The following is a 14212-nucleotide window of genomic DNA, read 5'->3' on the forward strand; positions in this document are numbered from 1 at the left end:
TGAAATCGCATTTCGGCGATATGGTCTGTAGAAGCAACCTCGCCGTATTCTCTTGCCGCACCACCGCGTCTTCTTTCTCCACAAGCACAGCTCCGATGATTCTCTCGTAACCTCCTCCGCCTCCGTTGGCCACGTAATCCACCATCGCCGCCTGTACTGGCCCCAAACTAGGGTTAAATGCCGCCGATTCCATGTACCATCCTCTGTACACTTTCCCGTCGCAATCCACCAGCGAAACTCCCGATGGACACAAACTGTACGGCGCGTACGATCTATTCGCCGCCGCTAGAGCCGTGCGCTTTAATTCGTCGGAGGAATCTGTGTTCCCGTTGGAGATCGAATCGAGATCCGGGATCGTGAGTTTGTTATCGTGATGATCAAGGATCAGAGGGAAGTTCTTCTCGAGAAGATCCTCGGGACCGAATCTGTGCGGCAGGATGCTCCCGAGGCATAAGAATCCGTCTGGATCGGCGTCGGAATCGACGGTGGCGTTTGGATCGGTGATTTGGAGTCTGATCTCCGGCGCGTCGCGGATTTCTTGGAGGAATTGACGGCAATGGCCGCATGGTGCGGCGGAGACGGCGAAGTATCGGAGCTGACGCTCGCCGTTGAGGTTGAGATTGGTGACGAGGAATTGCTCGGCGTGGATTGAGTGGTGGAGAGGGAGACCTGGGAATTCGACATTGACGCCTAAGAAGATCCGACCCGATGATCCGAGTCCGACGGCTCCGACGTGGAATTTGGAGATCGGTGGTCGAGCGAAGGATTTCGCCGGTTTCACTAGCGAAGGGAGGAGCTGAAGGACAGAGACGCCGAGTTGTTTCGCGGCGGATTCAGCTTCTTCGGGTCGGATTACAAAGCTAGGCTTATCCATATTTTTTTTTTCTCCGGCGGATTCCGGGTTGACCCGGTTTGGGTCGTGTGAATGGGTCGGGTCGGAGGTTGAAATTGAGACGGAGAGAGATCCGGGAAATGAGGATTATGAAAATAGATGCTCGAGACGCAAAACTATTTATAGATACATCAAAGTATGAAACTAAGTAAAAACTCTATAAATTAATAATATTGAAATTTATAGAATTATTAATTTATTGATTTATAAATAGAATTATTAAATTTGTAGATTTGTTTCTGAAGTCTATAATTAATAATATTGAAATTTATAAAATTATAAATTTATAGATTTATAAATAAAATTGTTAAATTTGTAGAAATAAGTCTCTTTTTATTTAAAATCTATACATTAATAATTTATAGAATTATTAAATAACATAGATCTATAAATTTTAATATTACTAATTTATAGAATTATTAAATAATGTAGGTCTATAAATTTAAAATTATTAATTCATTAATTATTAATTTATAGATTTTAAATAAAAAGAAAATTTTTAAAAATTATATTTTTCTAAAATTTAAGATGAATTTAAAAAAAAAATTAATTTAAAATGAATAAAAAACCACTTAATTCATATTTTAATTTTTTTATTTTTTATTTTTTTATTTATATAGTTATATCAGATTTTGTTTATGATAATTATTAATTTATGGTATTAATGAGACTATATATTTACATAACAATTTTGTTTTTTTAGAAATAATTAACATAACAATTTTGTTAAAATTATTATTTTACTATCTTATCGAGTTGTGTTATATTTTGAATCGATACAATTCAGAATTATGAAAATTATCAATTTATAATATTTATTAATTTATCGAGTATTAATTTATAGAGTTTTTACTGTATTACGCAAATGAAAATTTTGGTTTTTGACTTTTTGGTTTAATTCTGGTTTAACATTTTAAATTATGAAATATAAAACTCTTTCCTTTTGTCATAAAACATAAAAACACTAATATAACAACATATTTTACATACCAACAAAAAAATCAATTCGGAATCAGGTTGGGATGATCTGGTTCAAATTGATTATATAGATGTGATTTTGGTTTGACTAAACCGAATGGGATGTTCTTACGCAAACTACAAATTTGATTATTACTTTTTAAAATAATTTTGGTGATGCGGACCTAATAAAATCCGATTCATTCTAAATTGTTCCAGTTTGATTGGATACAAACATAATATGTTAAACATTCGGACGAAGCTTTGTAACGAATATACGAGTAGAACCGGTGAAATACCACTAAGATGACAAATTGACAACCATTGGGTTATATATACAATTAATTATCATTGCAACAAAATGTTAACATCGTGATCACTCATCTTAAATATATATAATACACGTATTTGATGGAACAAAGGAACTTACCTAGTAGTTTCGACCACGTTACGAAACTACAACATCTCCGGCGAATATTATTTTAAGGTTGGAAATTAATTGATTTATATAGCTAGTGACAGCCTAGGTTTTTATAATTTTGTTGTTAGGACTAGACATTAATTTAAATTTAATTAAAAATATTAAAATGTTGATAATAAAGGCGTTACTATTGTTTTAAGGCGTTACCATTGTTGATGATAAGAAATCGAAGATAGACTGACAAAAAGAGTTCTGTGCCTTTAATTTATGTTTTGTTCTTTATCGCCTGAAAGTCATACATTTCGATTATAATAAGACGAGACTGAGAAGGCTCAAACAAAAGAGAAGTCTTTGTTGATAATTATGTTTTAACCAACGGTTAAAGATACATTTTTGGTTTAGACTGAGAACTCTTTCAGAAACAGTCACTGGTTTAGTTAGGAACATTGTTTAGTTTTAACGACATCGTTTTACTTGTACTATTTTTCTTAAAGAAAATTCGGTGTGTCATATGATTTTATTAAATGTTTATGGATTGTCAACATTTGGGCGAGTGTTGATTTATCCAGGAAAACTGCTATTATTTCATATTTTGTTGATCACCACTTAATCAGATTATGATTTTTTTCTATAAAAATATCTTTTTATCGCGTTTGTAAGGCTTTAGCTTAAATTCATTTTTGTCTGTTTTTATTTTAAATTACATCGCAAAAAAGTTGTTAAAAAATTGATAATATCGATCATCTAAACGTTCGGTACATGACCACTTTTTTTTACTTAAAATTTATTTGACCAATAAATGACTGATATTGAATTGGTTAATAATGAGTCGAAAATATTCGAACAATATTTATGGTTATTATTTGGTCAACAAATTTTAACCATTTTATTATTTTTTATTTCAGCATTTATATATTAGTCGAATATTTATGATGGTGTTATTCAGTAATCAAAATTGACTGACTATTTATTGACTAATTTTTAACCAAATTAATTTAAATATTTAATAGTAAAAATAAAAAATTTGGTCGAAAATCAGTCAAATTGTTTTGATCATTTTGTGACGACCATTCATTAACCCTATAATTTATAACATACAATTCATCCATCGCAGTTATCTCTCTTCTTCATCATTCCTACTTCATTTTTTTTCTCCTTTCATTGTGGATATGGTTTGGCTTACCACATCGTGAAAGCAAGTCATGGTTGTAGAGACGGCTTCAATTCAGCCTGAAAAGTCTCCACAGGAGTTTCAGATCTTATTAGATCAATTGAGGACAACATAGCTATCGGGTTCGGGTTTCTCGAGGGTTTTGGAAGCGGTGGTGCGGAGGCAATAAATTAATTAGAGGCAGAGAGCTCAAAATCGACGGGCTCCAAATCTGCAAATATAGTTGGTTTTGGCGCCCATGTTTCTCCGATGAGGTCAACAATCCTCCGTTGGTGGTAGATTCAGATCTGTGAGCATAAATTTTTTTTTACCAATTCTGATTAAATTTGGTTTAGCATTTCGGTTTTGGTTATTTATTCATAACCAGATCTTGTGTAGGTACATTGGTTATGTTAATTACCAAACAAATCTTTAATTTAAATTAATACAGTTATAATTTCCGAATTATTTTCTAAAATAAATAAAAATATTTTTTTATTTTCTAAAATAGTACTCCCTCCATTTTACAAAGAGTGTCTGACATTTTTCACACTTATTAAGAAAACTATTAAAAATACTATTTTGCCCTTTATTAATACATTAAATAATTTTTTTCTTTAATTAATACATTAAATCAATAAGGTCAAAACTGAAATATTGTTTAAAATTCTGCATTGAAAATATAAAACGACATTCTTTGTGAAACAAAAATAAAACTTTAAAACGACACTCTTTGTTAAACGGAGAAAATATATATTATTGATGAAATTTAATGACTATATTGACTAAAATTATTGATCAGAAATTTTATTTTCGACAAAGTTTATTGGTCAGGGTTATTGGTCACAAAGTTTGACTATTTTTTGACCAAAATTATTTGCGACCAACAATTTCTACAACCCAGATTTGGTCAAAGGTTAGTCAAAAACTGCTGTTTTTTAAACCATTTTGACCATTTTGACCATTTTGACCATTTTTAAACCATTTTGACCATTTTTTATACTATTTTGGTGGTCAGATTTCCACATATTTTCTTATAGTGTAATTATTAATATTTTTTATGTATATAAAAGTAAAAAGTATGTGAAGATAGCCAATATCTTTTATAAACAAAAACACAAGGAAACGTTTGATTAGAGAGATAGAGATGAAGAAGTGGAGTGTGGTGATGATTGTGATAGTGGTGGTGATGGCTACCATGGGACATGAAGCAGAAGGAAGCACGTGTTTTTTTCATTGCTTGCCTAAGTGCCATAAAAAGCCTCCTTTGGTAAGAAAAATTTGTCTCTGCAAATGTCTTTTTTTGTGCACGATAACGAGCTACAACAAGGATCTCTCTGAAACAAAACGTCTCTACAAATCTCTTCTTGATACATGCCCCCGACCACCTAATCCTCCATCACAATCGTTACAGTAAGAATTTTGTGTGTGTTTGCGTTTATGTATTTGTTTGAAAGATAAAATATATAATGTTTTAATGTTACTTATCAAACGTGTTTTGCGTATCATAATAATATTTCAAACTAGTAGATGCAAGTCTAAACTTATCGTTTGAAAGAATCATACTCATATGTATTAAGCTTCTTGTGTTGTGTTTTATAAAGAAGTTGTACATGGTTTATATCTTGACATTAATGCAGGATGAAAACAAGCTTTAGGAATGACTAATGAAAAACACAAGAGAGAAGATGTTCATGGTTAAATCCTCTAGATTTTGTACAAGTGACAAATGACAATCTATAAAAAAATTGGAAGGTTTTAATGACAGTCCTATCCAAAACAATGAAATTCACTTGATTGACAGTATAAATTCACTCCTTTAATTTATGTTTTGTTCTTATCGTCTGAAAGTCATGCACTTCGATTATAAGATGAGACTGAGAAGGCGCAAACAAAAGAGAAGTCTTTATTGATAATTATGTTTTAACCAACAGTTAAAAGATATCTTTTTTTGTTAAGACTGAGAACTCTTTCAGAAACAGTCACTGATTTTTTTTTTTTTTCCGGATGAATGTTAAATTTTATTCGAACAAAAAAAAAGCGTTTTCTACATCGATGATACGAGCGTTTTAATCAAAAGAAAGCTACAGAGTTAAGAAAAACAAATTTTTGTGATCTCAATTAGAGTACTTGAAACTATTCAGTGTCGTGTGTTTGAGGCGAACCACAGCTGAATGCCATCCGCGTATTTGGTGTCTCCCTGGGAGCGAATGGAGCTTAGACTATTTCTGATCCCCTTATCAATATCCTTCACTATTCTGGTCCAATCTGAAGAAGGCGAACCATGCCTGCGACAGTTTCTCTCCCTCCATATTGCATGAATTGTCTGCTGGAACAGGTAATGAGTGATAAACCCCTTAACCAGATGCTGCTGACGCCGAGAGATTAGAGTGACTAGAGTCGTCCAATCTGTGGTGAGCTCTTGTTGCATAATTCCTTTAGCTACAGTTGTCCATATCCGCATCGAAAAAGGACAGGAGAAGAATAAATGGTCTCGCGACTCCAATGGAGCTTGACAAAAAGCGCACGACACTGAAATATTTGGGTTCCATTGCTGCATTCGATCACCTGTTGAAAGTCTATTGTGCAGAGCCAGCCAAGCCATGAACCCGAACTTCGGAGAATGATGCTTGAACCAGATCCCTTCAGCCCAAGGGACTTTCGACGAACTTATAAGCTGGTCCCGAGTTGCTTATGCACTGAAAATCGTTTTAAACGAATCCGCCTTCGATTTCCATAGGAATGTGTCATCCTCTGTCTGTTGATATCTCCTCCGTAATGCCTCTAACTCATCCTCAACTTCATTCAATTTCTGAACTCAATGCCTTCGTCTTCGATGCGATAGTATTGCGTCCTCAACTGTTGCCGTGTGGGGAATTCCCAAGTCGACACAGCCTTGGGCTCCAAACAAATTTAATAGATTCCCAAGCGACGACCAATTGTCGTACCAGAACAAGGCCGATCTACCATTACCAACTCGCACTCTTAGAAATGCCTCTGCGAGGTGCCTAATGTGCAGTATTTGCTTCCACATCCATGATCCCGTATATTGGGTAGTAGGAGGTGGAGTAAGCCACACCGAACCATCTCTCATTAGATTTACTTCTGTCCATCGAACCCATAATGATTGCTTTGTAGTGACTATCCTCCAAAACAATTTCAGAATACAAACATCATTTGCAACAACTAGATTCCTCAGGCCCATCCCTCCATCCTGCTTCGATTTGCAGACTTCCGACCAAGCTATCTTGGCTTTCCTTGGTTTTAAGTCCGGTCCTGACCACAGAAAAGCAGAGCTCAAACTATCGATTTTATCCAAACATCCTTTTGGTAATCGGAAAGCTTGCATCCAAAAGTTCACAAGACTGGCGATGACTGACGAAACCAGTTGAAGACGACCGGCGAATGAAAGCTGTCTTGCTGTCCATGAATTAAAACGAGTCCTGATCTTATCTATTAGAGGAGCGTAATCAAGAGATCTCATCTTTTTTTGTAAGCAGAGGCAACCCCAAGTATCTAACTGGAAGCTCACCTTGCTCAAATCTGTATCTTTGACCGAGAGTTTGACGATCAGGTTCAGAAACACCAGCAAGAAAAGCTGTAGATTTCTCCATACTTATTTGCAGTCCTGACATCTTTGCAAAGTCCTCGAAAACCCCTACGATTCCTTCCATTGAGGACAACTTCCCATCCAAAAAAATCATTATATCATCCGCAAAACATAGATGAGTAAGCTTGAGAGTAGAACACTTTGGGTGAAAACCAAAATTTCTTTCCACAGCAGCCTTATCCAACATATGAGAAAGAACATTCATGCAAATCACATACAGATATGGCGATAAGGAACAGCCTTGTCGCAGACCCCTCGAGCTATTGAAATATCCAGCTAGTTCCCCATTCACCTGAACAGAAAAAGAAGCTGACGAGACGCACAATCGAATCCAGTGAATAAATCCTTGCGGAAGATCCATTGCTTCAAGAACTGTTAGAAGAAAGCTCCACTCAACCGAATCAAACGCCTTTGAGATATCTATTTTCAAGGCACAGCGTGAGGAAACAGATTTTTTGTGATATCCGGCAACAAGTTCCTATGCAAGTAACAGGTTTTCCAATAACAGACGGTCTTTAACAAAAGCAGACTGGTTGGGCAATATGAACTGAGGAAGCAATGTCTTGAGACGATTCGCCAAAATCTTAGAGACAATCTTGTAGATTACATTACAACAAGCTATAGGCCTGTAATCTTTCATGAACAGAGCTTGGTCTTTCTTGGGTATTAAAGCCAATATTGTGGAATTAACACCCTTAGGAAGAAACCCTTTGATGAAAAACGATTGTATCGCCACCACTAAGTCCTGTCCAACTATTGACCAACACTCCTTGAAAAATTCCACCGTGTAACCATCCGGTCCAAGGGATTTATTCGCAGGCATTTCAAAGAGAACTCTTTTTATTTCCTCTGCGGTGACCTCTGCAACAAGTTTCCTCTGATCGCTCTGACAGCATCGAAACTTTAGTAACCCCCTCATCTCTGCAATCGTCGTTTGTCGAAGATCATCTGGTCGATGATTCATAAACAAATCGAAATGTTGAACTGCCTCGGCCTTGATCGCATTTGCATCTTTAATTACAGTCCCCTCCACCGATTGTAACTCACGGATACCATTTCTAGCTGCTCTAACCTTCACTGCACGGTGAAAAACTTTTGTGTTTTTATCCCCATGTTGCAGCCAATTCAGCTTCGCCTTCTGAGCTAGATACATTTCCTCCAAATGCACCGATTTTTCCCATTTGAGACAAGCTTCACTCTCCTCTTGCTGAGCCAGCTCCGAGGGGTTTGAGAGAGTCTGCTCCTGCTTTTGACATAACAACTCAAAATTTGCGCGAACTTTCTTCGAAATAACATGCAGAGATTCCCGAGAAAAGTGCCTAACAACTGGCTTCAGATTCTTTAGCTCTTTTGAAAACCGGTAAAGTGCAGATGTAGAGTGGAATAAAGGCGTTGTGTCTCCCCAATAATCTCTCAACGCCGATTGGAACTCAGGTTGCTTTGCAATCACATTCGAAAATTTGAAAGGCTTTTTCAGCCGAACACTTTCCCCATCAATATAGAACCTACACCGCATGTGATCTGAGCAGCCCCCGGATTCAAAAACAGAGTATGATCTCGAGTTACCATTGAGCCAATGGTCATTGATCAAAACCCTATCCAATTTCTTACAAACAAGTCCTTCATTCCTCTTATTTCCCCAAGTGAAAAGAGGTCCATGATATCCCATGTCACTTAGATCTCCATCCCGAACTAGATCCTGAAAATCCTGCATTCCTGATGTCGAGACTGCTCGTAAATCCTGACAAGAATGCTCAGTAATAGAAAGAATTTCATTGAAATCTCTCATTATCACCCAGCACAATCTTCGATATATTGGTGATGTAAAGTGAGCCCTGAGATCACTCCACAACTCCTTTCTATCCTCCGCAAAATTCGAACCGTAAACAAAGCTGCATAAAAATTCCTCGTCTTGAGTTTGAGTCTTCACTAACAGAGTAATCACTAGACTACTCTTGAACACTGGAGTCATACTTACTGAATCCTTCCATACCAACCAGATTCTACCAAGCCGGTGATGATCATAGTTACTGATAAATGACCACCCCGGAAAAACTTTTGCAACTATTTCCTTTGCTTTCTCTTCTTTGACTCTCGTTTCTATCAACCCTCCAAACTGAAAGTCATGCTCTCTGCACTAACTATTCACAACGCAATGCTTCTTCTGTTTGTTAAAACCTCTGATATTCCAAAAAAACCTGACATAATTAATGATTGGATTTTTTCTGGACCCTCTTCCTAGTCTTCTTACCCGAATTCTTTGGAGAAGACGAATTAGAAGCAAGCTTGTCAATAGGCTTAACAACTTTAAGCGCCGACTTAGACCCTCTTGGAAGCTGAACCCGACCTCCATTGCTTGGATCCTTCTCCGCAACAACCTTTGAATCTGCAAGCTCATTCTCAGGTTCTGTTTCCCAACGTACACTCTCTGCACTTTCATTTATTTCCCCTTCCTCTTGATCAAGCGAAGCAAATCTTGAGGTTGAGACAATGTCTTCCACATCACCCACCTTTGGCGAACCTCACCTAGAAGCAGGAGACTTTACTTCTTGCCAAATCGCTTCCGCACAAGTTTTCAAACTATCAGTTAAAGACTCTGTGGAAGCCGCTGCCACATCAACTGAACCATTTGCACGACCCTCACTTTGTGTTCCTAGAGGAGCAATTGTTACCACTTCTCCTCCTGGTGCATTCCCCATTCCCTCCTTAGCAACACTTTTCCCTGGTAGCTCCACCCCCTGAACCCTCGATTTCTCACCCGCTGAATGAACTGTCAACCGATCGATCTCCTTACCCGCATTAGTGTTTCCCACTTTCACTGGAGAACTCCATTGCAGAATCCTTTTATCTCCTGGCTGTGCTTTACACTCAGCGATGGTATGACCCCACTTCGCGCATGACACACACCTTGGAGGGAGCCACGGGAACTCGTATTAACCACAGTGTCAACTCCAGTCTTTGATTTAAAACTAAAGCTTTCCGGGAGCTTCTGATCAAGATTCACTTCCACAAACACTCGTGCTTCCTCAAAATTCTTTGCCCAGAGTGTATCAGGATGAAGTTTTTTTGGTTCCCCTAAAGGACTCGCAAAAAAACTAATCCCCTTCCATGAAAACATCGAACGAGGAACGTTCCGAAGTACAACCCACATAGGTAGCACTTGTATAGCTGGCTGAGCTTCCTCTACCACCGGGCTCCATTTGGATACCATCATCGGTATGTTTTTGATACTCCACATCCCTCTTCGAAGAACCCGTGATCTAGTAGATGCATCAGGTATTTTGAATTTGACTGTGGTATCGTCAACAACAAAGACATCAATCTTCAGAGACTTATCACCCGAAGTCCATATCTTATTCACCGTCATATGAATGTAACCCACATGAGGCGCAGCCGAAACGAACTTCCCCACAATAGTATCCTCCCATAGTGGAGGAGCATTCTCAAACACATCATCTGGCACATGAATAGTGTTCACACCTTCCTCGTTTTCCACCACGACATCGTACTTTCTCAATCTCGCCTTGTCTGCAACAACTGCTGACCAGGACTTTCCCTTCTCCAACTCGACTCCCTTAGCATGAACATGAACCGGATCAGCACTCTCCTTGCTCGGAGATGACTCACGAGATCGCCGATCAACATCCTCCTTATCTAACCCTACTTTTGCAGACACAACCTTATTCACCACGGTCTTTTCGGCCGCCAAACTATCTCTCCCCTCCTCAGAGATCACCGTCGGCATCGTCTCCACCTTCTCCACCATCGGAACCGCCTGTTCCGACCCCGTCATGTCCTAGCGTGGGCAGGAATCCTTTGGAAAACCCTAGAGCTCGAGATCGCCTTCAGAGTCGCACCCGTGCTGACGTGTCCTTTTTTTTAGTTAGGAACATTGTTTAGTCTTAACAACATTGTTTTACATGTATATTTTTCTTAAAAAATACGGTGTGTCATATGATTTATCAAATGTTCACGGATTGTCGACATTTGGGCAAATGTTGATTTATCCAGCAAAACTGCGATTATTTCTTATTTTTATGTTGATCATCACTTCATCAGATTATAATTTTTTTTCTACAAAAGTATATTTTATCGCGTTTGTGCGCATATAACTTAGTTTCATCTGCTTTAACCTGTTTTTTTTTTCTCAATTTTACATCAGAAATGTTGCTGAAAAGATTGATAATATCGGGTCAACTAAATGTCCGGCGCGCATGAGTAGTGATTGGGTCGATAGTATTTGTGGAGTACAAACATAAATTTTTCTAATTTTGTTTTTAAAAATCTCTTGTTTGTTATAACACATATCATATATGGACTCTTATACCGGCCCATTAGGCCCATCAGGGCATTGTACTTAACCTAGATTCCTATGTACTCTATATATACATTCCAGTGATTAATAAAGTTTCTAATTTTTCACAACACGTTATCAGCACGATAAGACTCTCTGAGCGAAAAACCCTAATAAATCCGGCCACACCAAAACCCTAAAAGCAAGTCGAAACTTAAAAGACACATATCTTCCAAACCGTGAGGAACCAGAAGACGATCTACATATCAAATCGAAGCCCTCGACGAGACGAATCTACTGGTGAAAACCGTTTGTCGATCCAACGTCGGACGCGCCCTCACGCACACTTACAGTACACGACGATCAACCGAAAAAAAAAAACCAGATCCGAGTTTTTCCTTCTTCAACCAGCAGCTTCTCCAGTTTTGGTGATCAATCCTTGGAATTTGTAGCGGCTAACTGAGGTCTATTAGCTCCCAGTTTCATTAGCCTGTCAGAAATCCAAAGGTGGAAAAGCACACCAGCAAATGGAAACCATAGTCGTAGATAGTGGATCCAGCCACACTATCTTAAGAAACAAAAGTTACTTCATAAACCTAACCTATCAAACCGCAAATATTAGCACCATCGCGGGTCCCTCAAACCTTATCGAAGGATATGGCCATGCCTATGTGTTGCTATCAAATGGCACACAACTTGAAATACCAGATGCTCTATATTCTCCTAGTTCGAAGAGAAATCTTCTGAGCTTCAAGGATATAAGACAGAATGGTTTCCACATAGAAACCCAAGGTCAAGGGAACAAAGAATCCCTCCTAGTCACTAAAACCATAGACGGCCATAAACAAATCCTCGAAACCATACCCGCGCTCTCTACTGGACTTTACCATGCTAAAGTCAGTATGATTGAAGCTAATACCACTCTCAAAGCCCGGTTTACTGATTATACTATTTGGCACGACCGGCTCGGTCATCCCGGTGCAAATATGATGCGTAAACTAATTCAAAACTCTCAAGGGCATACCCTCAAAGAAAACCGAGCTTATCCTCAACACCTCATGTGCACAGCTTGTTCTCAAGGCAAATTGATCACTCGGCCTTCACCAGTTAAAATCTCTAAAAAAACACTTCATTTCCTAGAAAGAATCCAGGGCGATATCTGTGGACCTATACATCCATCTTCCGGACCATTCCGGTACTTCATGGTCCTTATAGACGCATCGACCCGTTGGTCATATGTTTGTCTCTTGTCCTCTCGGAACCAAGCCTTCGCTAGGTTCTTGGCCCAAATCATAAAATTGCGGGCCCATTTCCCTGACTTCCCACTAAAGACTATCCGCCTTGACAATGCTGGTGAATTTACCTCACAAGCGTTTAATGACTACTGTATGGCCATGGGGGTAACCGTGGAACATCCTGTAGCACATGTCCATACTCAAAATGGATTGGCTGAATCATTCATTAAACGCATTCAATGGATAGCCCGACCATTACTCATGAGATCAAAGCTCCCGGCCTTAGCATGGGGACATGCAGTATTACATGCTGCTGAACTCATACGCATCCGGCCATCTAGTGAACACAAATATTCCCCATCCCAACTACTCTCGGGTCATGAGCCAGACATCTCCCATCTCAAAACATTTGGGTGTTCAGTATATGTACCCATTGCTCCACCACATCGAACCAAAATGGGACCTCAAAGAAGGATGGGAATATATGTTGGTTTTGACTCTCCCACCATCATAAGATATCTCGAGCCAACCACTGGAGATCTCTTCAAGGCCAGATATGCGGATTGCCAATTCGATGAATCGGTATATCCCTCTTTAGGTGGTGAGACAAACAAGCTGGTCAAAGATCTTTCATGGAATCAAACATCATTAAATTGGCAAGATCCTCGGACTCTAGAATGTGATTCAGAGATCCAAAAGATTATTCATTATCAAAAGCTAGCTAATCAATTGCCAGATTCCTTTGCTGACCCGACCAAAGTAACCAAATCGTACATCCCAGCTTGTAATGCACCAGTACGAATAGCAGTCCCAACGGGACAGACCCAAGTTGCTACAGAGTCTGCACCACGTCTCAAACGGGGCAGACCTCTCGGTTCCAAAGATAAGAATCCCCGGAAATCAAAGAAAGGTGCAATAACCGAAACCGGGATTCCTGCAATATCAGACATAGCCGCGGCTGAGACTCAATCTAATGAACCCTCAATGGAAGTTCGGACGCCGAATCTCCAGGTTCAGAAGATAACAATGAGATCTCCATCAATTACAATATGTCCGGAATACAATGGAATCGAAAAGAAGTCGACTTAAATGCACTCTTTGCATACAAAGTAGCACTTGATGTTGCGCTCACGCAAGAGGATCTAGAACCCACGTCAATAACACAGTGTACACATCGAACAGATTGGCTAAAATGGAAAGAAGCCATAAACGTGGAGTTAAAGAGTCTCAAACTCAGAAACGTGTTCGGTCCGATCATCCGGACCCCATCACACATCAAGCCAGTGGGCCACAAATGGGTCTTTGTGCGCAAAAGGAACGAACTCGGTGAAGTCGTTCGATACAAAGCACGGCTTGTAGCACAAGGATTCTCACAGAGACCCGGAATCGATTATGAGGAGACTTATTCTCCAGTGGTGGATGCAACAACATTCCGATTCCTCATAAGTCTGGCCATAAGAGAAAATCTTGATCTGCGGTTAATAGATGTTGTAACCGCATATCTCTATGGGCCCCTGGACAACGAAATATATATGAGACTCCCAGATGGCATTGAACTAAAAGACAAAAATGCATCTCGAGATCAATACTGCATCAGGCTGAACAAATCCTTGTATGGACTGAAACAAAGTGGGCGTATGTGGTACAACCGCC

The 14212-nt window shown here is 38.9% G+C and overlaps 2 protein-coding genes across 2 annotated transcripts; both read right to left on the reverse strand.

Moving 5' to 3' along the window:
- Position 1: 1 nt before the first annotated feature.
- On the reverse strand, positions 2–1045 carry LOC18025755 (cytidine deaminase 1; the record flags this gene model as incomplete). Its single annotated transcript, XM_006408811.2, has 1 exon — positions 2–1045. A coding segment is annotated over exon 1 (873 nt), but the record flags the coding sequence as incomplete, so codon positions are not given.
- Positions 1046–6238: 5193 nt separating this feature from the next.
- LOC112089217 lies at positions 6239–10823 on the reverse strand. The gene is made up of 7 exons (XM_024160199.1): positions 9938–10823; positions 9557–9848; positions 9262–9505; positions 7541–9146; positions 7323–7450; positions 6953–7205; positions 6239–6840 (listed from the first exon to the last, which is right to left on the reverse strand). The coding sequence occupies exons 1-7, from the start codon at positions 10821–10823 to the stop codon at positions 6239–6241; spliced, it is 4011 nt and encodes a 1336-aa protein (XP_024015967.1).
- Between the last annotated feature and the right edge of the window lie 3389 nt (positions 10824–14212).

This window comes from Eutrema salsugineum, unplaced genomic scaffold (genome assembly GCF_000478725.1).
Source record: "Eutrema salsugineum unplaced genomic scaffold, Eutsalg1_0 scaffold_12, whole genome shotgun sequence".
NCBI lineage: Eukaryota > Viridiplantae > Streptophyta > Magnoliopsida > Brassicales > Brassicaceae > Eutrema > Eutrema salsugineum.